Consider the following 23,909-nt stretch of genomic DNA (forward strand, 5'->3'; position numbering starts at 1 on the left):
TATTTGTTAGTATTTATATGCTGTTTAGAGTTGAAACGTGGCTGAAAATAAAAGTAGAACGGAATTTTTTTTTTCACTTTGGTTAGTCGAATTTGCAATGCTGCTGCTTTGAATGCCAAAAGTAGGATTTCATTATCTTCGAAGTGGGTGACGCGTGGTCAGCGCATCGAATCCCATCGTCGCTATTTTCTGGCTTTCGAGACCGGGGTCGGTTACTGTTTCTTAACAATTACTCAAATTTTAGAATTCGCACCGGTGATCGAACCCGAAACCGCTTACACCGAAGGTGAGAGGACTAATATTCGGCTGCGCGGAAGTTTACTGTTCTAACCCTACGTAAATGGTTTCAGTCGATATGTCGACCTGTCTGTACGTGCCGGAGAATCGATAGCCAATAATTTATCTCTATTTTAGGCTTTCATAAGCCAGAAATAACTGCAGATGTGTAATTAGAGGCACCGAAAACCTATAAAGTACCAAATCCTTGCGTTGAAAATACCTATTATTGATTTTTTCCCGCTCGTTGCAAATTGGAATCTATATCGATTACTCAGAAGCTATTGGTCAGTTTCAGTCTGGGGTTTTTGGCCTGTGTATAGGACCGGTGCCAACCCACTGAGGGAATTGGGGAGTTACGAGTGAGTAGCGTAACCCTTTCAACGGCTAGAGGTTCGACGAGCTGACCCCACGTCACCCCACCCCATTACTGGTTGAAGATCTCCACACCTGTAGGTAGGATTTTGGGAGGGAGGCTGGCAGTCGGGAGATAAGCCAAGGCCCTTGGAGGGCTTTCGCGCTAAGGTTTTATTATTTTTACTACCGGAAGGATTTATGGGAAAGGAGACGTTGTTTAAAGTTCATGAAAATATCCGCTCTAGTCATGAAGCCTGAATGCACACGAACAAACAACCAGCAAGGATATCCTTCACTAAACAGACTATGCGGTGGTGTTAAGTTGTTGAAAATTAATGAAAAGAAAACATGGGTTATGAGAATAAAAACGAAATTGCAGAATGAAGGAGACTTCTGAGTATAATTGCATATGTGAAAATAGGGTTGGGAGAAGGCTATTAGGAGAAGTTGAGAAATGCCATTGGAGATTTGCAGAGGAAAAACGCTGCAATGGAGTTAGCGGTTGCGAAAATATTAGCAAAGTGCTGTGAGTGGATCCTCGAAGAAGAGAGATAAGGTTCACGTCAGGCATGTGCACTGGCGTACGCAGAAGGGGGCTGATGGAGGTACAGCACCTTCTGAAATTTTGAGAAAATCAACATTTTTCAAATAAAATCAGTGAAGAACTCGGAATAAACCAGAGTGGTAAATGCATATCTTCCTTAAAATAACCCCTGATGGCTACTTTTGAGAGTGAAAAGTTGTAAAAATACGATATATCATATTGTGCATGCCGCCCCCCTACAAAGCAGTTATGTACACTCACCGGCAATAACAATTGAACACCTACATCCTGGAATACTCGCTTCCCTGCAAGGCGTCATGTGTGTTGCGTAAATCTAGGGCGGTGGTAGAAGTTGGCATTGAAAATTTGCTATTAAAATCCATTTATCGCCATAGTTAAAAGAAAAAATCCTGCGTCCGCCAGTGGGTCTGTGATATGGGAGTATATAAATGTTTAGAATTTGTGGTGAACATATGGGTTTATTACAAAAGTAAAATTCCCTACCAACTGTATAATATTCGGTAGGAGGTCAGACTACCCCGCGGGACACACAGGTTCGATACTCAGAGCAGGTGATGAGAGACACAAGATTTCCCAGTAAAGTTTGCAGCCCGTTATCCACACCGCCTGTGTGCTTCCACAACATGGGAGCAAAGCACCGAGCATAACTTTACATATTGGAAAACACAAGAAAAGGAATTCGAGAGAAAGTAAATATATGGTTTAGAAGAAAGATGCCCATTACATCACAGATCAAGAAGAAATACCTAAAAGATCGCTAAATACGAGGGTAAGTCGGTAAGTAGATCACAAAGATTTATTTTGTTTTTTTAAAAATGTTCAGAGATACTGACTTGAAAACAGTTTTCATTTTTCAACATAATCTCCACCAACATTGATACACTTAAAATGATCAGCTTTGTGATGTTAAGGTTCGTGTATCCACCAATTTAGTTTTGCGTTTTTTAAAGAAATGTGGTAAGGACGAAGTCCTGATTCGAACGCCAGCTCGAGGAGAGAAACCGACCGGACGCGTATCTGGTTTCGAGCCAGCGCTTTTTTTTCTGAACAAGCACTGTTGTCAATTTCACCTGGAGAGTATAGACATCCAACACGAACTGCGACGGCGTTACACTCCCAAAGTCTCCACATTTATACATATTAAAATAATCGCGCAACACAGTAACAAAACCTAGCAACGATACCCGCAACCTCACGTTATGAAATAATGACTTTGCAACATCTCATTTACTCCACGTGGAATTGACGTTACTGGTGGGAATGGTTTAATGGGACGATATATTGGGCTCCACGTGAACTTGACATGTGGTTCTCAAACCTTTCGGAACTGTAAAGTGGCGTTCGAATCAGGACTTGAACTATGCATGTGTTGTGAAGGCAGCGAACAATGTTGTTTCTGTGTCAACACGAACACAACCATCACCCCCTCTCCTCTTCTGCGCCAGCAGTTTACGAGTAAAGGAGGGGAGGGGGAAGTGTTGCAATGTAGTTCCTGTGTCTCCATTCGTTCTAATCATCGCTTCTCTTAATGGACCTCCTTTTTCATCAGAGCTTCACCTGAGAAGTAAGCATTGGCGGGAAACGCGAAAACTAAGCCAATAAATCCAACTTTAAGACGTGTTCGTGTGAAACCTAAGTTGCTCACGTAAAGTGAAATATGGAATTCTTGGGGAAGTTCGCAACCTTTATTTTGTATAAAAAGATGCAGGCAAAATCAGAATTTCAAATTCGGCGCGTTCCACGGTGACACTAAAGAACGGGCCAAATGTGCGACACCCTTCCCCATATGGCCTAGCGCCTAGGGCTAACAACAACGTGAGACCACCGCTTCCTCTTATCAATTTCAGTTATAACTTTTAAGGTAAACATGGCAGATGGTTAGTTATATTTTCTATATTTTTACCTCATTCTCTATTTAATTTTGTGGCCCATTTCAATGCATTTTTCAAGTCTAGGCCCCCCAAAATCGGCTGTCTGTGCCCCCTCCCTCACTTTACTCCTTCAGTTTTTAGGAAAAAATATTTTGAATCCATAATGGCTTCATTTTTTATTAACAGTGGCGGCGATGCCCTCCCACTTTTTGAAACTTTTGTCCCCACACTATGACCTTTTAACGGTAAGCTTTGTCCACCAAGAGAAAGTCAATTGTCCTTGTCCCCCCCCCTCTACTTTTGGCACCGAATACTGCATACAATATTCTAAGAATTTTGTAAGTGGTCCCCGTCTCGGTCTATCTTAACATTTTTTCTGGTGCTTCCTCTGCACGCCGTGAACAGAGGGTATTCGAAGCTGGACCTACAGTTTTACGTGTAGTTTGAGCCACCAATACCCATAGATCGTCAGTTCCCACAGCAGAGGATGAATAATATTCCGCCTGGTAAGCAAAAAGTTTCATTTGTGTACCACTTTATGCACAGATAGGTTAATCGGGACCGGAACTAGAGTTGTAAAATTCAATCTAAATAACAAAATATGCTCTTATCCCGAACTGCACACGTACCCTCAATGCTACAATTTCATTTAAAACCATTCTTTAAAATCCAAGTTTGACTGTTTTCAAATACATATTTTCCTACAGGTTGTGGCCCATTATTCTCCGTTAAAAGCCAGTCTTTTAAAGTTTATATGTTTTGAGAGGTTATTGAAGTATGTGTTCAAAGTAAGTTGTGAACTCTAATACAATTTTTCATTAAACACGGAGTTGAACATGTACTGGCAACACTGCCAGCGAACGCTTCACAGTGTACTCCAGTAGAAACTCTGCAAATTAGCCAACATGTCTATTCCTGTAAAGTCTTCAACGCCACTCGCGTGGCTACCAGCACATCTAGCGGTTGAGATTTAAAGTTTCAGTCACGGCATCGTCTCGTTAATTCGATATCGATATGTTTACCGAAAGTTGCAGGTGCTTATATTTATGGTTCAAGTTTCATCCTAATTAAACTTAACTTTGCCGTACTTGTCCCAATAATGAAGTTACTAATTGAGTGTCTTCACGTCGAGCTGCAGTGGCGTATATTAGAATTTCTTAATAGGGTGTTGTGTATTTATTTGGCCAGTGCTAAATTTCGCCGTCGTTCTCTCTCTCTCTCTCTCTCTCTCTCTCTCTCTGATTGCATGCTTGTCCAGCAGCAGTAATATCTAGACGACAATACGAAGTTTACAAGTTTCAGTGGAGATGACAGAATTGGTTTGATATGTGACCAACCCCCAAATGAATGGGAAGTGTAAAATTACTCAGAACGCCGGTGCGATAGAGAGAGAACCGAAACCACAAGTTCCACAGAGCTCCCAGACTTCATGAAAAGGGCCCAACAAGTTCTGGGGCTGCGGAAAGTTGCTGGAAAACCGTTTGCATAGGCAGGAGGGGGTGCTTTCTCCTTCACGCACGAGAACGCAACTCTACGCATGGTCCTTGTGTGCGTATCGATTGTTTGCTTTGCCGAAGTTGCAGCCCGCGGACAGCTCTTACGTAACCTTGCTGCAATTGTTTCGCGAAAATGAATAGCGGTTTGCGGTTTACCGTCAGAGCTGTCGGGAGTTTTGTTTCCGAGGAGTACACGGACAAACCAAGAACAGCGCCGACCAGTGTTGCCATCCTTTTCGATATTAAAAGTTACGTTCAAGCTTCGAAATTCCGATTTCTTTTTATCGGTTCTGTAAATATGTAATGCAATAATTACTTAACCTTCAAATTGCCAGGTCGATGCTCAGAAAAACTCGGGAGGGATTTCATAAAACCATGTGTACGTATATACAGTGAAACCCCAATTCTACGTTACCGGATTTTACATTTTCCTGCATTATATTTCAGTTTTCATGATCCTGATTGTGCAAAATATTGTAAAATTTTCCCTGATTTTATATTTTGTGGTGAGGTTCCACCGTGTGTGTAGGAAGCATCAGTGTCATATGAGGAGACCAACGTATTGTCACACAATACTGTAGTCTTGGATTTTTTTAAAAAATGGGGAGGAATAAAAAAAGACAGGAAAAAAATATGGATATGAAATTGGAACCTAACATAATCTATACTAACATTAAGTCTGATATCCTCAGATTTCCCTCAAATGTTGATATTTTTAATCGAATTTCCCATTTTTGTCTTTTGGGATTAAACGAGGTCCAAATTTCCCTCTTATGTGGCAACACTAGACTGAGAATAGAGCAACAAATGTGACAATACAGTACCCAGGCGTGGACTTCTTCATCCATCCTTTCATCACCGTAGACTGTTGGAGCCAGATGCCTGCAGTCTCGTATCACTCCTTGCTTTCGTTTTGATGCCAGTGGGCGGAGCTTAAGTTTGTCTGCGTAAGATGGCCGCATCTACTTCAACCAATGACTTAACAGACAGAAGAACATCGCATTGGCTGCTGCAAGCGCACACGGGCTGGAAGGAGCATGGAAGTAGGCTCCAACTACAAACGCAAACTCGAGGTTTACTTTACACTTAAATACTACAAAACAAACTATGACTATATATATGACTAAAACTATATTTGCTTATGGAATATTATTCCTTCAGTTTTCCTATTGCTTCTGTTGGTACAGCCATATGCTGAACAAGCCACCATTGCTCCGTAATTCGCATTAAAAGTACACAAAATTACATACGTTCTTATGGCGACTCAGAAAAATCGCGCGATGCTCACACCTCCCCCTTCTTAGCTCCATGGTTGGAGAAGTATTATTTTGCTGAGCTGGCAACACTGATAACCAACTCCACTTCAGACGGCGGCTTTAAGCTGCTTCTCAACGACGCCAAGAATGAACGCTTTCTCCACGGCGAAGATGAAATTATTCCGCTACTTACAAGACGTTTCTTTCCGCTTGCAGTTAATTCAGAGCGGTTAAAAGAAAGCTCTAGAAAGGAACAAAACAGAGGGAGGAAAGAAATATTGTGAATTATTTTCATTCCTTTACTCGCTTTTCTAACAGCCACAACTTCGTGAAGTGTGCTGAGGAGGTAAAGAAATGAGATTGAGGAAGTAAGAGAGATTAAGACTCGAATTTCGATTCATTGTAGGAGCTAACTTTCTGAATCTTCAAGTACTCTTAGTCCCTTTGGATATTATCGGATTACACTGGCTGTAATGTTCGAATCTTTTGTTAATCTCTACCCTCGTACATACTTATAATTCCACAACAAACTGTCCTGGATAATCTGTACTAATCTGTCACAGATATAAATGGTAAGACAGAGCAACAGCAGAGTCAGAACAGTGGCGGAAAGAGCCATTTCTTCCAGAAGTCATCGAAGCTAACAGACACGTATCTAGAAATATATTTCGGGGGAGGAGGGGTCCGGACCAAGTGTCCCAGAATTAAAAATAATATTTAAATTAAAATATTGATATTATAATTATATGAAAATAATATTACACTATGTAAATTAATTAGTATTGTATTGTTATTGTGAAAGGTAAAAGAAAGGTAAAGTGTTCCCCTGTGCATAGCACCACGCCATGAAGGCGTATAGGGGGTGTGGGGGTAACGCCCCACACTTTCTTGATCCGGTCGTGAGTGACATGAATAATTAAAAGACGGTATAAGAATAGACAGATAACAGCACGTATTTATTATCCAGTTTATGGATTGATTGGTTGATTTGGTGTTTTAAGTCCACTTTATGCACAGTAAGACTAATTGGGACTAGACGTACAGTTTAAAGTGGGATCCAAACCATTATGTGCCGCCACCGGGTATCGAACCCGGGACCCCTTGATTACAAGGCGGCGACGCTACCACTGCGCCATCGGGAGGCCCTCATTATCTAGTTGAGATGTAGTTAATATCGCCAAAATGTGTATACAAACAACTGTCCTGGTAGGAAATTAATGTTAAATAGATAAAGAATTGAATATTTATCGAATAACTAGAAAAAAATAGTTAGATCCGGCTGACGAAAGTAAAGTTCCTGATTGATATTTTATGCATATTATCGTAAGTAGTAGTGCATAAATCTTCAGTGACATTATTCTTCAAAGCCATATGGTCCCAATATAATTCTTCTCTTCCAATAAGTTCGGCAGAAATAAATAACCATTGATTATACAAATGCTCAACAATTATTTTCATTATTTAATTTTAGTACTTAAGACTTTCGGAGGGGTCCGGACCCCCTAGACCCCCACCCTTAATACGTCCTTGCAAGCTAACTATTCGCAGAAGTCCTCAGATAGAATAGAATAGAACAGAATGGTATTTATTTAAGCAGGCGTGTTTCGGCCTCGTGGGCCGTTCTTACAACCAACCCTTGTCACAGATACAAATACAATAAATGAATAAAAACAAAGAAAAAATAAACATTGATCATGATAATACAATAAAAATAATATAAAGTTTATACAATAATAAAATTATACATTGAATTGATTAGTAATATATATACTGTGGAGTAAAGATAAGTAATAAGTCTTCAGTAGTTCATTGTGTGAGCGGGGGGGGGGGGGGGTAGGTATGCATTGTATGATGTGTACGTGCATGTGCAATTGTTAACATATGAAGTTTAATGTAGTTGTTGGGACAATATTAAGTTATTTAGTTGTTTCTTAAAACTTTGATGGCAAATAATGTTAGCCAATGGTGCAGGCAGTTTGTTCCATTCCCTGATCCCTGTAACAATGAAGGACTTGTTATATAGGTCGCGGTTTTATGTTTGGGGATTTTTAGATATCTTGAATATAGTTGGTCTTCAGTAACCAAATATGGTGAGGCAGAAATCATGGGATTTTTCCATGGGACCTACAGTTTAAAGTGGGATCGGACCAACCACGTGCCTCCACCGAGGATCGGACTTGGCATTTTCTTATAGGAGGGTGTGCCTACTTTCATATTTTGGCGCGTACGTCCAATCATTGAGTTATGTGGTTTGTCTATACAGAGTGCGCTGGCACTGCAGATTCTTTCAAAATGGTCGTTACAGCGCGAAATTTTACGAGCCTAAATATTCCACCAAATTTGATATTTCCGTCTGTAGTAGTTCCTCAGTAATGTATATAAATAAATTAGTCTTGTTTGTTGCTTCAATCAGGCAAACTTAATGTGATATAGTCGCCGCGCTAGCTACGTTAACGACCGGCTGACTTTGAAGTCCACGGAGCGCGCCCACCAGCTGCAACAATCACATTCAACCCACAGTGTTGCCACACATCTACTCTACGCCACCTTGTCCCTCCGTCTTCCCACGGTCTCCACATTGAAGTTGCGAAGTACGGCAACAGCGTATCCACAGTCATGTGAGGGCCTCCCCCATGGCGCAGTGGTAGCGTCATTGCCTTGTAATCAAGGGTTCCCGGGTTCGATACCCGGTGGAGGCACAAGTGGTTCGGATCCCACTTTAAACTGTAGGTCCAGTCCCGATTAGCCTTACTGTGCATAAAGTGGACTTAAAACACCAACTCAAACCAAACCACAGTCGTGTGACTGAGACGCCACGTGGAGTAGACGAGCAGAATGGCAGCTGCGCCCTATGGCTGAAGGTTGAGTGTGATTGGACGAAAACAACTCACCCGCTGTTTATCCCCACTCACGTTCGTGGCGGCAGCTCTCTTCAGATCTTGGACGTTAACCAGGTAAACGCGTCATCTATATAATGATCTGGATTTATAGAGCGTGAAAATTGATCCCAATTCATAGATCCAGTCCCACCCGATTAGATCCAGTCCCGCCCGATTGGCCTTTCTGTGCATGGACTTACGAAAACTCAACGTCAAAGTCAATCCATTACAGTAGCTAATGCATGCATTCAGGATATAGTTTAGTTTTCGAGGGTTCGTAGTGTCGAAACGAGACTTCGGTTAGATAAAGTTTATTAGGAAAAGTTGTTTACCATAACGACTTCAACATTTCGAGAATCAAGAGGAGAACGAGACGGATGTGTACAAACCGAGACTAGACGAGAACGAGACGAGACTGCGACTATGCCAAGTCTCGTCTCTATATCATCCCTAGTATATTCCTACAAACTATCATAACATCTGTTTTTCTCAAATTTATATGTTCGCTCGTGGATTTGGGATGGCTGTTCCATCGGCACACCCTTGTCTGCGACCTTGGGAACAGATCTGTAACACAATCAACAAACTGACCATGCCGCGACAAGAGTATTCGTGCTGCATTCATCATGACAAATCCCTGGTGTGCTATTGCTTTCCTCCAGACCAAGGGGTTCCGTTTTCTTTTGTGCATTCACCGCGTGAGGAGCAATCTATTAGCCGAGAAGTTGCTGGCTCCCTGAGGTGGCGTGTCGCCCGGCAGAAAACGCGAAATATTTATTGCCTGTGCAATTTGGGTTATCTTCTTTTATCGCGGGAATTTGTGTCGAGATGATTAAGGTCACATGGTATCAATCGATGACGTTAGCTGCATTGTTGCAACTCAGGATTCGTTCGGTTTCAATCTTCCACTGTGACGTCATCCAAACGTATGCACACGTTGGCGGATTTAGCGGGAGGAGTACGGAGGCGTGTGCCCCTCCCAATATGAAACACTGAGTATTTTGAAAAGTATTGGTAGCGTTATATCATAACGAACAATGTTCAAGCAACCCTTTTTCAGACAGTAAAGGAATAAAACAAAGTTTAGTACAAATTCATTAATGTGGCTGGCTAGACACTTAAATAAGTTAATGCCGAAAATCGAACCCGGGACTTGATGGTTACAATGCAGTAACGTTAACCTATGGACATAAAGGAGCATTCTAGGTCAAATATTTCTCACATTTGTGGCAGTTTCCACTGAGGAAATGAATTCTCAAGTTTATCTTTCTGTAAGCATTGTTTTCTATTTCGTAAAAATCTACTAATGTTGTCAGATTATAATCAAAGGGTCCTGAATTTGTTTCCTGGTGGAGGTTGTTCGGTTTCCACTTTGAAGGCCCAGTTGCGATTAGTTTATTCCAGGCATGTAGCGCGGGGTAGTCTATATATATATACTAAGACAACGAAGTCAGAATATAGGACAGAGAAGAAAAACATACAAGGTATTTGAAGTAAGTCTTGATTGAAGCTTTTCTGGCGACCAATGATAAGATTCTGTCTGCCAGGTGAGTTGTCGAAAAGATTCAAAGCTTTTGAGAGCTTACGTCACTCTCATCTTCAAGGTAGAAGTACAGTAGACTCGCGATTATCCGAGCTAATTGGGACCGAGACTACCTCGGATACGGAAAAACTCTGATAATACGGAGATAATGTGCTAATAGGTCGTAAATGACGAAACACTTAAAGCTGTGTAGTAATTATTTATTTCTAGTACAACATAAACGAGATTACTTTTTCAAAAAGTATTTCATAGTTTTTTGGACACACCTTTTCCGTTTGCCACTCAAACTACATTCCTGGCTTAGGATAGGCCTATACACAGATTTAAACACCACCGTAACAATCGGATACACCGACAATGTAACGAACACGTGCAGCGCGGACGGTGACTTGACTCCAACTTACTCAAGGTAGATAGAGATTCAACTTACTAGTAAACAAACAGGGGGTGCGTTATGAAGCGCGATGTTTTCCAACCACCCCCTCGGTAAATCATGAGTCTACTGTACCAGGCTCAATTCTATATGATGCTATTTCGCAACTCGGACCATTTTAAACACTATAGAAGTCCTGGTTAGTCCATTTTGAACAATTACTGTAACGTTTTCGTTGTAGAGTGCTACGATACACTACAGTAACGTTCTTGTTAAATCTACAGTAGAAAGCCGCATCTTTCAGTGGTCTTATTCCACTATCATGTAAAGCCCCATAACTTTTTAATGGGACCGGGTTTCCTTATCTCATGTTGATACTTGAGTGAGTCCATCCACCCTGCAAGTTTGAAGTTCACTGAAACACTCTGTATATATGTATATACATATATATAATGTGTGTGTGTGATGTCCTTGATATTGAAAGTTTTCGCAGTGTGTTTGCAAGTTATGCAAATCGGTCTTATTGATTTCGCAAACTTCCTTCAGCTTGCTTTAGTCATTTCTGAAAGAACGAATCCCCTCTGGCGTTTATTAGCATGAATCTATGGACCCCAGCGCCTCCTTTCTTCAACAACATCTGTCATTCCTCATAAATAGCAGCATTGTATTTCTGATTGCAATACGTTACGCGCCATTGTATAAGAAATCTTCGTTCACTCACGCTTGTACTAGAAATCTTCCCCCATTCATTTGAAAGTAAAATGTTTCGCGAGCAATCTCTCTCTCTCTCTCTCCCCTGAATAAAACAATCCTTAATCAAGTTTACCTCTTACCATATTTCGTCGATTTTTTTCGCGTTCCCACGACAAGCAGAGGACGCTGTTACTTAAGTAAATATTTGGGTAAGGTTGTTACTTAGCTGAGACAGAGTTTGCATTCACTACTTGTAGCCAATTCCCCTCGCCATCTGTGTGCTGTAGTGCAAGCAATTACGTAATCCCCAAGGCATGAGTCAACTGTTGAATTTCCACCTTAATTTCGCTCCCCCTCCCTTCCTCGTTGGCGCAGGAGCTTGTGAAGAGCTCCCGGCAACCAAGCTAGTGGACCAAGCGAAGCGACGCTTTTAAATGAATTGAATTACAGGAAATGAACCAGCGAGAAAAGTGTGTTAAGTTCTTTTTTTTTTGGCCCCCCAAAAGTCGCCCAAAAAAGAAGGCGAAAGAGGTGACATTATCCCCCCCACTTCCCCTTACGAATCTTTCTAGTCAAGTTACGACGGGGAGGGGGCGGGGGTGTAACAAGAGAATGTGTTGTGCATTTAATCAGGGCTGGGACGGAGTTTTTCAAGCAGTTTGCCACCCGCCTTCAGGAATGCCAACTGGATGGAGTTCCGCTCATAAAGTTCTAATTGTTGCTTTGAGTGTAAAGTCCCGCGCTTTTTCGCCGACCAATTACACTTTTCCTGCATTTTGTGCACGACAGGACCCTCGTAAACGGTAGCAGCTACTTCAAAGCGTGCCCGCAAATTTATATTCCTGGGTCAAGTACCCTTTTTGATGAAGGCTTGAGTCAGTTTCGTCCGTAGTGAATGCAGGTGACGTAATTCATGAGCAATATTACAGGGAGTATGTTATCATAAAACTTCAACCAGTTTCAAGTGATGTAATTCATGGACTTTTTTTCCACAGTGTAAGTTTAATCGCACTCTATTGCATTAGAAGCACTGATAGTGAATTCACGAAACGACAATCTTTCTGTTGTACACCCAACGGCAAAAGAAACAGTAGGCGAATTCATCAACATTTTCATTCGGTCTGTATTGCACATTATGATGATGATGGATTGAAATAAAGACGTCAATAAGCAGTATAAGCCTATTTCGCACCAACATAATTTCATTCCGTAAGACAACACAGAAAGTAATGAAAATAACGATGGACAATTTGCCTACCATTATCTTTGCCGTTGACTGTACACAAGTATTGCTGGGCCTCCCCGATGGCGCAGTGGTAGCGTCGTCGCCTTGTAATCAAGGGGTCCCGGGTTCGATACCCGGTGGAGGCACAAGTGGTTCGGATCCCACTTTAAACTGTAGGTCCAGTCCCAATTAGCCTTACTGTGCATAAAGTGGACTTAAAACAACAAATAAATCAATCAATCAACAAGTATTGCTAAGTAAATTGCTCATTGTCTCGAATCGTGTGTGTTTTTCAGGAATAAATTTGTACGTATACAGAGGTTATTGAGTTTGACGTTTCGTTACATTTTTTGAACTTCTCATTGCGTAAAGTAGGGAATAAACAATGGACAATTTGCCTGGTAACACTTACGGAACCCCACCCCACCTTCTGATGTGAAATATAAGGGTTTGATTGGCTACGAGCGACGAACAGGGAGTGACAATTCTTCTAGCATCTTCGTTAACTTAGCAGCCCACGTCAAAATATATCATAACAAAGAGAAACGGGATAACATTTTATTATTTCTACTATTTTACCTCGTTTTTCTTACTCTGTGTAAGCTAACTGCGACAGTGAAGATGCATACTGGGTTGATGAAATACATATGACAAACAAAATGACAGCCATGTCTTACCTAGAATTTCAACCTAGGAGCCCTAGCTATTGTAACATAGACACTGAACAAGCTAGTTTTGACCTTTTTTACTAATATTAGAAGTAGAGAGAACGCACGCCCAACACAAAGATTTAAATGAAATGAGACCTGCTCTTTTACAATATCATGTCATTCAATTTTGCTGTTTGTCGCCCTCCGTGGCGTGTTGCTTCCACAGCGCGCTACGCCAGGGGTCCCGGGTTCGAATCCCGACCTGGGCATGGATGTTCTTTGTATGTGTCCCTTTATCAATATTATGGCATCCAAACTTAGGGGCGGCAAAATTTCTCCTTCGGCCAGCCGTCATTCAAACAGAAGAGAAGCCACGCTTTGCACTTGTCGCTTGTCATATAAGAGATGAGTTGCTTGAAACGTAACGGTTATCAGCTTGTAAATGTAAAACTAGATTTCAAAATTCACATTACTGTAATCATCACTTGTTTATTATACACAACCTTTAACTGTTTTCTTTTGACGAATGTCAGTTGTTTCTTTGATATGCTCGTTCATAAATTCGCATTGTATAGTGGGATATATGAGTATTACCGTGCAAATTGTCCATCACCATGTTCGTCTACTTTATTTGACTCAATAAGAGCTTCAAGAATTAAAAGAAAGCTCAAAACAAGCTGTTGGCAACTTCTGCACCAGCATACATAAAAATCCATCGCTTATAAACACACAGGATGTAAGAAAAAAATTAATGAAAATAGTCATGGACAATTTGCACGGTAATGCTCAAGGATCCCACTGTACAGCCGTCATAACTCAACACTGTAACTTTTGTGTTCGTCACATGCTACACAATATATGTAAAGCGTGCTTTCATTCATGTGAGTACAATTACTCTTCGTAGCTGGCACCTTTATTTATCCCATGAGAAAAATCTAATACATTTTCAGCAAACAAAGTAAACAACGCTATCTGTACATTTAAAATATTAATTTTGAATATAATTTAGTTTGTAATCTACGCGTAGGTTACATGTAGATAACACGTGTAGACGTGTGTGTGTGTGTGTGTGTGTGGTGTTTCTTATATACCTTAACTAAATAGAATTTGAAATGAATTAAATTCAAATGACAAATGAAAGCACTAGATCACTTATCCGCTACCTTTCTTCCCGAGTAGGTTGTTGAGTGAAATATTTCAGACCATATTAGAGGCGATCAGAACAGATAAAAGGGGGAAGGGAAGATGTCTGTAAAGAAGCGGCGGATCACAACTCTGAGAGAGCGTCCCTTTTGATTTAAGCTTCTGTTTGCATAATAAAGTCCGTACAAGACTCTGGTTACCGCCATAACATCCTTCCCCCATCATCAAATTTACATATTCCGGAAGGGAGAAGAGGCTGGGGAGACGGTTTTGTCTTTCCCAAACGAATATCGGCAACTTCTTGGAGTCTGTATGCTCCCCCAGAGCTTCGTAGCGAGGGGCGAAATGGCAGCCAGGGGGAGGAGGTTGCGGGTCGACCCCGGTAAATGCTTCATAAACTCGGCAGCTTTCAGTCGAATCGGGGAACGAAGATGTTGCGAGACGTGTTAAAAATAGCTAAATGCCGCAGGGAAGAGGCTTGGCTAAGTGGAACACGTGCTGTGTTGTTGCAGAAGAAAATTTTCCTTCCTGGAAAGAAATTGCTGTTTACTTCTGCGTATTTCCTGTAGGGGTAAAGATAGGCCAACTTTTCACACAAACTTGGAACACAAGTCTCGCTCATCGATGTAGAGTGTAATTCGTAAGTATTGCAAAGCAAATTGTCCCATCACCGTATTTATTTCCTGATAACCTCTGTACCGGCATACCCAAGATGCTTAAAAACTCTTTAAGATGCAAGAGAAGAGTCAATGAAAATAATCATGGACAAATTTCTCAGCAATATTTGTACGACTCCACTAAACATGTATTATGTTACTATCCTGAGATAACAAATAAACAGAGAAAGAGTCTGGAGCTGAAAACTTGGGTCTATCCATTTTTTTAAATTATTATTATTATTTTTTTTTTTTTTTTTTTTTTTTTTTGAGTTACTTTACGTCACTTGTAGAGCTGTGACGCTGATAATGAATGAAGATGAAACACACAGTGATGCATCCATGCTTTAACCACGGTTCGAACCAGGAATCCACAACCAAATTTAAAGTGTTGCCGCCTCTGGGTCAGTGTGAAAATTAGGGGTGCGATTTCTTCCCGTCCCGACCCAAAAATTCTGTCCCGCACACCCCTAGTGAAAATGCTCCTTCCCCGATGGCATAGTGGTAATGTCGTCACCTTGTAATCAAGGTTTCGATACGGAAGGTGGAGGCGCATTGCACAGTGATTCGGATCCTACTTTAAACTGTATGTCCAGTCCCGATAACCTTATCTGTGCATAGAGTGGACTTAATTCAACGTTTCCCTTCCCCGACACTCCTCTGTGTATGCTTTGCTGATTCTGTGGATCATGATTGCTAGATAATTAGTTTTAAATTAATTAATTGAGCCGGGGTGTAAGATGTGGCCATTTTGTAAGTCCCTGAAGTGTCAACTTCACTTCCACGTAGTCACCCTGGTGATTTCAGTGTTCAGGCCAAAGAGACACAGCGCACTCCTGTTTCTTCTACCATCCTTACAATGACACACTGCACCGTTACTCACTAATCAGGTGACGACAAATTTCTCACTGAACGAGTGTGACTGACGAAGCCTCCTGCCGTGCTCACTTACTCCTTTCCACCCCTCTTACAACGCTCGCTCTGCAGCCCACACTTGTAGAGGGAGATTATTTCCATAACATCTTTGGCTGTTATGCATTTGAAGCTTCGAAACGAGTCACAACTCTCGAAGCAGCCAATCAACTAAGCGAGCCGCTGACGTCATCTCAACCCAGAGCATATCGCTAAGCCCCTTGCTCAGGCTCTACACGCCCAGTGGGCTCGCTAGACAGACTCACTCAGTCCGCTGGAGATGTTCCGAAAACAGTTCCACTCTACAAGAGAGAGCTCTTCCACAAATACAGTGCGAGTTGACCAGGCCTGTTATAAGCGACTCCCAAAATTTGAAAATTTTAACAAACAGCATTAACTGTGAAGAAATGTTGTATCCTCTCTAACTTCTTTTTTCTGGTTGTTTTTATTTTGCTATTCATTTTTACTATTTTCTAAGGGTTAACGTTTATGTGCCAAGAAACAAGATACAGTTCCTGCCTGTCTTTTTTTTTTTCAATCTCCTCTTTTGTAAGCCCGACGTGAAAAGTAATATATAGTAAGCCTTTTTCTTCCTTGGCCATTCGACACTTGTAGTTTTATTTTTGCCAAAAAAAAATAACACAGTTGAACAACAAACAGTACATATTGTTGTTGTTGCTCTCATATATACACAAGATCCCTGTTGTTGGCAATTTGATACCCCAGTTGCTTGCCCCTGTCTACAATTGCATCACAGTATCTATGTATTGAGACAGTGCTGACAAAGTGGCTCCCCACTGGGAAAACACCCCTGGTCTTCACACCCAAAGGATATAGGATTAGTATTTACTAATCAAACAGTTTAATCTCGACCACAAATTTACTGTGATCTGTTAATTGTTTGCTTTCAGTCCAAGCTCTATTTGGCAGTATGGAAGGTTTGTTTACAATCTCCTTGACCAGGTGGCTTTTTGTGTGTGTGCGCAAGCTATGGGTCTGCTGCCAAAGTCACAACTTTGTGTTTCTGTCAGTTTAGTTAAGTAATCCATCTGTTGGAAGGTACCTTGTTTATATTCTTATTTCAGCTACGTCAAGTTAATTTATTTCTATTGCATAGTTTTTAGCATCAGTTCTACCAATTTCCTATCAGGAGAAACTCTCTGCTCCTCTATCAGAAACCAATATCCTTCTGAGGACCGGTACTGAGGTACTCAGTGTTTCCGTGTTTTAGTGTAACTAGCATGTTTATGGTGCATTTATTCATTGTTTTCTGCCCAGGGGCGGGTCTTTCCTTGCAACCTCCATGCTGTTTGATCTTCAGATCTTTGCTTTGTAGCAGTGTAGGACCCATTTATTTTGATGTCATCGATCATTTGGAATCATCATCTTCCCCGGATTTTTTTCTCTCGGCCATTCCTTCAATAGCATCTCTTAGGATACAGCTTTTTCTCATCCAGTGGCCAACCAATTTCTTTTTTTCTTCATGATTATGTCCATCATTGATCTCTTTTCCCGGACTCTTTCTAGCACTGTTTAATTTCTCACTTTTTCTGTCCATTTCACCCGCTCCAATCGTCTCCATAACCACATTTCTAGAGCTTCCAATCGCCTTTTCTCACTTGTCCTCAGTGTCCATGTTTCCGCACCATACAGAGCTACACTCCATACAAAGCATTTCATTAGTCTTTTCCTCAGTTCTTTGTTCATAGATCCACAGAAAATACGTTTTCTTTGTATTGAAGGCTTCCTTCGCCGTTGCTATTCTTACTTTTATTTCTTGGCTGCATTTTATATCATTGCTTATGATACACCCAAGATATTTAAAGCTGTCTACTTGTTCGATTCTCTTACCTCTGATACTCACATTTGGCTTCTTCTGCTTTCTTCCGAGCACCATGGTTTTCGTCTTATTCACATTATTTTCATCCCAAAAAAATTCACAGTGGGTATTCATTCCTGCTGCCATGGCATTTATGAAAAATATATATAAGTCGTCGACTATATAAATGGTCGAATGTTGAACTTGTCATCAAAGTTCCCAGGTTCGAGTCCTAACCTGGGCATTGGTGTTCTTCGTGAATGTCCCTTCATCACTTTCATCTGATGATTACTCATCCCCATCATTGAAGTTAGCAGAAAGTGGCAGAAAAACAATATAAATAACAAATATACAATTATAAATACGAAATATGTGTGATTTCTGGTTAAATATGAGCACATTATAATTTTTTTCATCTTGTGCAACATATATCACAATGTTTAAGATATTTTTTTCTCTGCAGATACCACCAACAAGCGTGGGTGGAGACTACAATCTTCGAGTGGAAGGAACCTATGACAGGCTGCTTGGAGGAACTGCATTTGTCAATGAAACAAAACTTACATTTTCTCAGCGTTCACTCACAATATTCATTCAGACTGACAAGCCAGTTTATCAACAAGGACAAACTGGTAAGCTATATAAATAGTAATTTTCTATGAAAATAACAGTCATGCTTCATAGATCCTGCCTTGAAAAGAAGAAAGGTATTTACAAATGAGACATCAATTTTGTATGAAGTTTTTGATTTGATTGGTGTCCACAATATGAATTATTTTTAGCTATTTTTGACTTTAAAGAAAAACAATTTTTAGGTTTTTTACCATATTGGAATTTATTGTAGTAAGGATTTTCAGAGAAAGATCAGAAATAAAAATACAATAAAATATGAATAGTGGCATTGACTTCAAAATTCTTTGTCCCCTAACCCCCAAAAACTACCTTATTTTTATGAATATCTGCATTTGAAATTAAGAAACACCATAACCGTTACATTTTTCTACCAAACAAAATTATTTTTCTTTCAGTTCGGTTTCGTGCCATTCCCATCAACACCGAATTGCGCCCATTCAATGATGCAGTTGATGTATACATGCTGGATCCTAATCGGCATATTATGAGGAGGTGGCTGTCCCGACAAGTAAGTTACCTCTGTCATGTTGAACCAAATATTTACCACCACATCTCCTCCCACAACGTTACATAAACAATTGTACAAATTAGGAACATTCTTGTTTCATATTAGGAATACATATTTTTTAAGTAGATTACAACTTAATTAAAGTAGATTAAATATGATAAAGAAATAAATTATACTTTGAGTAACTTCGTTGATTAAATAGTCTTTATTCTTTCTTTTTACATTTTTATTAATGTTTTAATACATTAGTCCAAGCAGAGATCTTTCCAAAGGTATTGTTAATTTGTTAACATTTATGTAATATACGTATATTTTATTGCACTTTCTTTTCTGAAAAATGTTTAAAGGAAAACAGAATGTCTAAATATTAAGAGCAGATGTAGAAATTGTACCTTAATTTTTATATTCATAATCATATTGCAATTGACATAAAGTTATTTAAAGAAAATAAACACCACATTTCAAAACTTATTAGAATTCATAGTTTACATTAATGTTACATAATGGTGGAGGCACATAGTGGTTTTGGATCCCACTTTAAACCATAGGTCCAGTCCCAATTAGCCTTACTGTGCATAAAGTGAACTTAAAACACCAAATCAATCAATGTTACATAATAAGCAAACCAATGCCAGTAGGTTGAAACAGCTTCCAACTTCTTGGAAGAGTTCTAAGCTCTTCCATCATTTACTTAAGTGCTTGAGCTGGCTCAGTGGCTGAGCACATGAAGTGTTCAATTTTCAATCTCACCACCAAAATTCTTGGGTTTGAATCACAGCCTAGGCATGCGTGTTCTTTGTTAGAATTTCTTTATTCATTTCATCTAATCACTACTCATCCTCATAATCATATTTAGTTAAAAGTGGCAGAAAAACAATGTTAAGTAACAAAGAAATACAAATAATACAAAATATACTAAAGTGCAGGTGCATTTTTCACATCATCTGTAGCCTGAGAGATAAATGATAAAGGTTAATACTCATATCTTCATCTTGTATACATGTCCAATGAGCATATTTGATAAAATTACTTGTAATAATTTTCTAGTCTGTAGAGGTTCAACAAAATGGATGTAAAATGAAAAATATTTACTAGCTGAGAAGCATAATTCTAAGATGAATTTCTCACAATTAATATTAATGCCTGTGATCCTTTCTCTTTAGTCAAATCTTGGTACTGTAAGCTTGTCCTATAAATTATCTGATCAGCCAGTGTATGGAGAATGGACAATCCAAGTAACAGCTCAGGGACAAATTGAAGAGGAAAAGATTCTAGTTGAAGAATACTACCAGACAAGGTTTGAGGTAAGACACACTGGTTTTCTTGAAATAAGAATTAATTTCTTTGTAATATTTTGTTGCTGTTTTTATAAGTACACAGTCGATTGAAATGTTATTCATGTTGTGACTCGGGACCTCAAAGTAACTGATGGACTATTAATGACAAGAATAATTACTATTAGTAACCCTTATTCAGTAATGTCTTTCTCACACTTTGAATATGCATTGTCTTGTATGTTTGCATAATCACCGGTTTCTTAGTTAGGGAATTGTTTTTGTTGCTATTGTAAACCGTGTGTCCCGCACCATGACTATGGTCTAAGGCATGAGGCTTTGGGCTTGCGCTCCAGGATGCGTGCTGGTTTGAGTTTCCTGGGAGGAAGCGTAACGACTTTTCTCCTGAGATTTTGGCCAGTGTATGGGACCGGTGGCCACCCACCATTATGAGAAAATTGGGGAGCTACGAATGATTAACCTAACCAGGTCATTGAAATCTACAACAATGACTGGGGGGTTGTTGTTCTGACCGCATGTCATCCCATAACTGGTTGGATGCTGGGGCATGTGGGAGTGAGGCCGGGAGTCCGTAGGTAGGCCTTGGCCATCAAGGGCTGTTGCACCATTGGTTATTATTATTTATTGTAAGCCATGTAGCGCCTGCAATATATATTTTTATTGCATTTTTTCCAATTGAAGTAGAATAAAAAAACTTAATAGTGGGGGAAATAGTTAAAAATTTGATAAACTCCGGGAACAAGACAATCTTGAATGAAATAGGCTCATTTCATATTATAGATGGGAAAGTATGGCCTGTGCATATCAAGCTTTCAATCTCAAGTTCATAATTTTGATTCAGATTTTTTCATAACATGATATGAACCAGATTTAACATCCATGATAAATTTCTCTCCTTATTCCAGGATGCTGCATGTCACCCTTTCAGGCGTCTCTTTGATTTTCTTCTTGTCTTGTCTGGGGTGCCACAAGGGAGCATCTTGAGCCCTCTCTTGTTCATCCTATACATGGACGATCTCCCTCAAAGACTTTCCTCGCTTCCTGTCAATATACTCATGTTTGCTGGTGACTGTAAACTTTTCAAAGAAATCTCAACCACACAAGATGCTGCGATTCTCCAGAATGCTCTTTCCGAACTAGTTATATGATGTTAATCAGTGGAACCCACAGAAATGTTCCTCCCTAACAGTTTCTTTAAAGATGAACAAAATACACTCACGTCATGTCCTTGAAAACAATTATATTACTGCAGTTGCGACCCAAAAAATCTAGGTGTTATCGTAGATGAAAAACTGAACTTTAAGGAACACATCCCAGCTAAAACTAAAAGCGCTATGTGCCTCTTAGGCCTCCTTTACAGATTCACTGAAATTGATACCCCATCTTCCCTTAGCCTATTTTTCAAATCATTCCTTTCTCCGATTCTTGAATACTGTTCTCCAGTCTGGGCCATGGCTTCCAATACTAATCTTTCTAACATGGATTCCATCCTCAGCTTCTTTACCACCATTGTTCGTCATACAATTCCATCTGTGCGGCATCTTCAGAAACCTGAAATCCTGATAATTTTGAACATTCAGTTACTGCAGACCCGATACAATCTGGTTGACATGATTTTTTTCTATAAAATCATCAATGGAAAATTAAAATCCCAATTTCTCCTTACAGAATTCAATTTCAGAGTGTCCCCTCGATCGACCCGAAACACTCAACTATTCCAAAACTCTACCACTAGGCTTTCTCTTATACAGCTCTCTCTGTTCCACATGCTGCCCCACATCTATAATAAATTACCTGCAAACATTGACATTTACTCCCCCGAAAGTACTTTCTGGCCATCAATAACACTAAATCAGATCTTTTGTTTGTTTCCTTGTTAGGTCTCGTCATGTTTATATTTACCTTTCTTGTTTATACCTAGAAAAACCATCTTGCCTTGTTTTTGTTTGTTATCTATTATGTTTTTCAGTGTAAAAATGGCCATTACAGTGCTGTATCTGAAGCTTGTGGAATAAATAAATGTCTTTCTTGTTTCAGGTGAACGTGACCATGCCAGCATTTTTCTTTGATACAGACGAATACATTTATGGAACAGTTATGGCTAACTATACAAGCGGTGCCCCTGTGCATGGCAACTTGACCTTAAAAGCTACCATCAGGCCTCTTAGACCACAATATAGAAACATCGACAGGAGCCCAGTGGTGGAAAGATTCTTTAACTTTGTAAGTGAAAGTTTTATGTAAGAGTACCCTCAATAATTCTTTTCCTTTTGGTGAACAGGTGTGTACCACAATTTGGTTCCTTTGGAGATATCATCAAGTAGCAGGACGTCGAGAAATTACTAAAGGATTTTAAATGTTTCTTGCAGATATAAGATCGCTTGAGAGTTAATGTATGGTTGTCACGTGTACATAAAAAAAGTAGGGTTGTCAGTTTGTTTTTCTGTGCTTGTAAAAGTTTATATTTTACATAGGTAAGTCAGTACGTAGGTCACAAACATTTATTTAAAAAATTCTAAGTGAGATACTGACTTGAAAACCGTTTTTATTTTTCAACATAATCTTTACCAACATTGATACACTTATCCCATCACTTTATCAGTTCCCCAGAAACCTGCTGCATAGAAGTCTTTGAGCTGCTGTCCCAGCCACAGTCACACGTCAAGTTCTTAATAATCCACCAAACTTTTGCTGCCACTGTTCGCACACTTCTCAGAAATTGAAAGCATTCTGCTGTAGGCTAAACCATGAGAACCCCCTATTGCAGTTGCTGTGCTCTCTATTGTTACTCACCTGTCAGCTCGAATCATCTCCCCCACCCATACCATCTCCACATACAGTCCTCTAGTATGGTCACAATTTTTAAATTGAGCTGCCCATGTGTATGTCTCTTATATAGCCACTGCTAACAGAATATAATCAAGCTGGATTGTGCTGCCACCTAATGACATCTTTAGGTACCACTCACTACTATTTTCAGCCAACCCACATCAATTTGTGACCTATTTACTGACTTCCCCTCGTATATTGTTTTAATTTACTACATAATATGAGCAGTTCGGGAGTAAAACTTCATAATCCACGAAAGTATGGAAGTGAAAGTTGGTTCATTGCATTGTGGCTTATGTGTTACCTAGATCTTCCAGTGTGTTTTTGCCAATTAATGGCTACTGAATGGATTTTGTTCACTAATGTGTGGGCAACATGAGACTGTGCAGCAACTGAGCCCCATGTTACCTCAAATTTGACCAGAATGAGTGTTATCATGTTTTACTCCCGAGCTGCTCATATAATGTGTATTTAAATATATTTAAAATATATCACGCATGTGTATTAGTGTGTGTAGTCTGTTTTGACAAAGGAGAAATATATCAAGCCTATACATAAATGAGGTTCATGAGCAGCTGGGGGATGTAATAAAAGCTACATAAAAACACACTGAGCAATAAACAAAAGAATTAGTAGTTTAAATGCATGTGATTTAGTCACTTATGACTAGGGTTACCAGACGTCCGCTTTTTCCCGGACATGTCCTACATTTTAGCCTTAGGTCCGGCATCCGGGAAGAATTTGAAAAATACCATAAATGTTCTACATTTTGAGCGTCACATAATATTAATTAGGGAAATAAGTAACAGAAAATAAACATGCAAGTTACAAGTCTATGGACTGCGCTTCCAAACTCAATAGTGAAATTTATTTTGATTCAGTCATTGCACCAAAAGAAAAAAGTTTGTCCTGCTATTAAACAAACGGGAA

At 39.8% G+C, this 23,909-nt stretch overlaps 1 protein-coding gene across 1 annotated transcript in view; it reads left to right on the forward strand.

Annotated features, from left to right (window-relative positions):
• Positions 1 to 23,909, forward strand: part of Mcr (macroglobulin complement-related) — a 548,186-nt gene that overhangs the window by 477,083 nt on the left and 47,194 nt on the right. The window contains exons 6-9 of the mRNA XM_083138784.1: positions 18,178 to 18,346; positions 18,743 to 18,855; positions 20,019 to 20,159; positions 22,188 to 22,373. Of these exons, the coding sequence (XP_082994910.1) occupies positions 18,178 to 18,346; positions 18,743 to 18,855; positions 20,019 to 20,159; positions 22,188 to 22,373 (609 nt within the window). The remainder of the gene's footprint in view (positions 1 to 18,177; positions 18,347 to 18,742; positions 18,856 to 20,018; positions 20,160 to 22,187; positions 22,374 to 23,909) is intronic.

This window comes from Lepisma saccharinum, chromosome 17 (assembly GCF_977018435.1).
Source record: "Lepisma saccharinum chromosome 17, izLepSacc3.1, whole genome shotgun sequence".
Classification (NCBI taxonomy): domain Eukaryota; kingdom Metazoa; phylum Arthropoda; class Insecta; order Zygentoma; family Lepismatidae; genus Lepisma; species Lepisma saccharinum.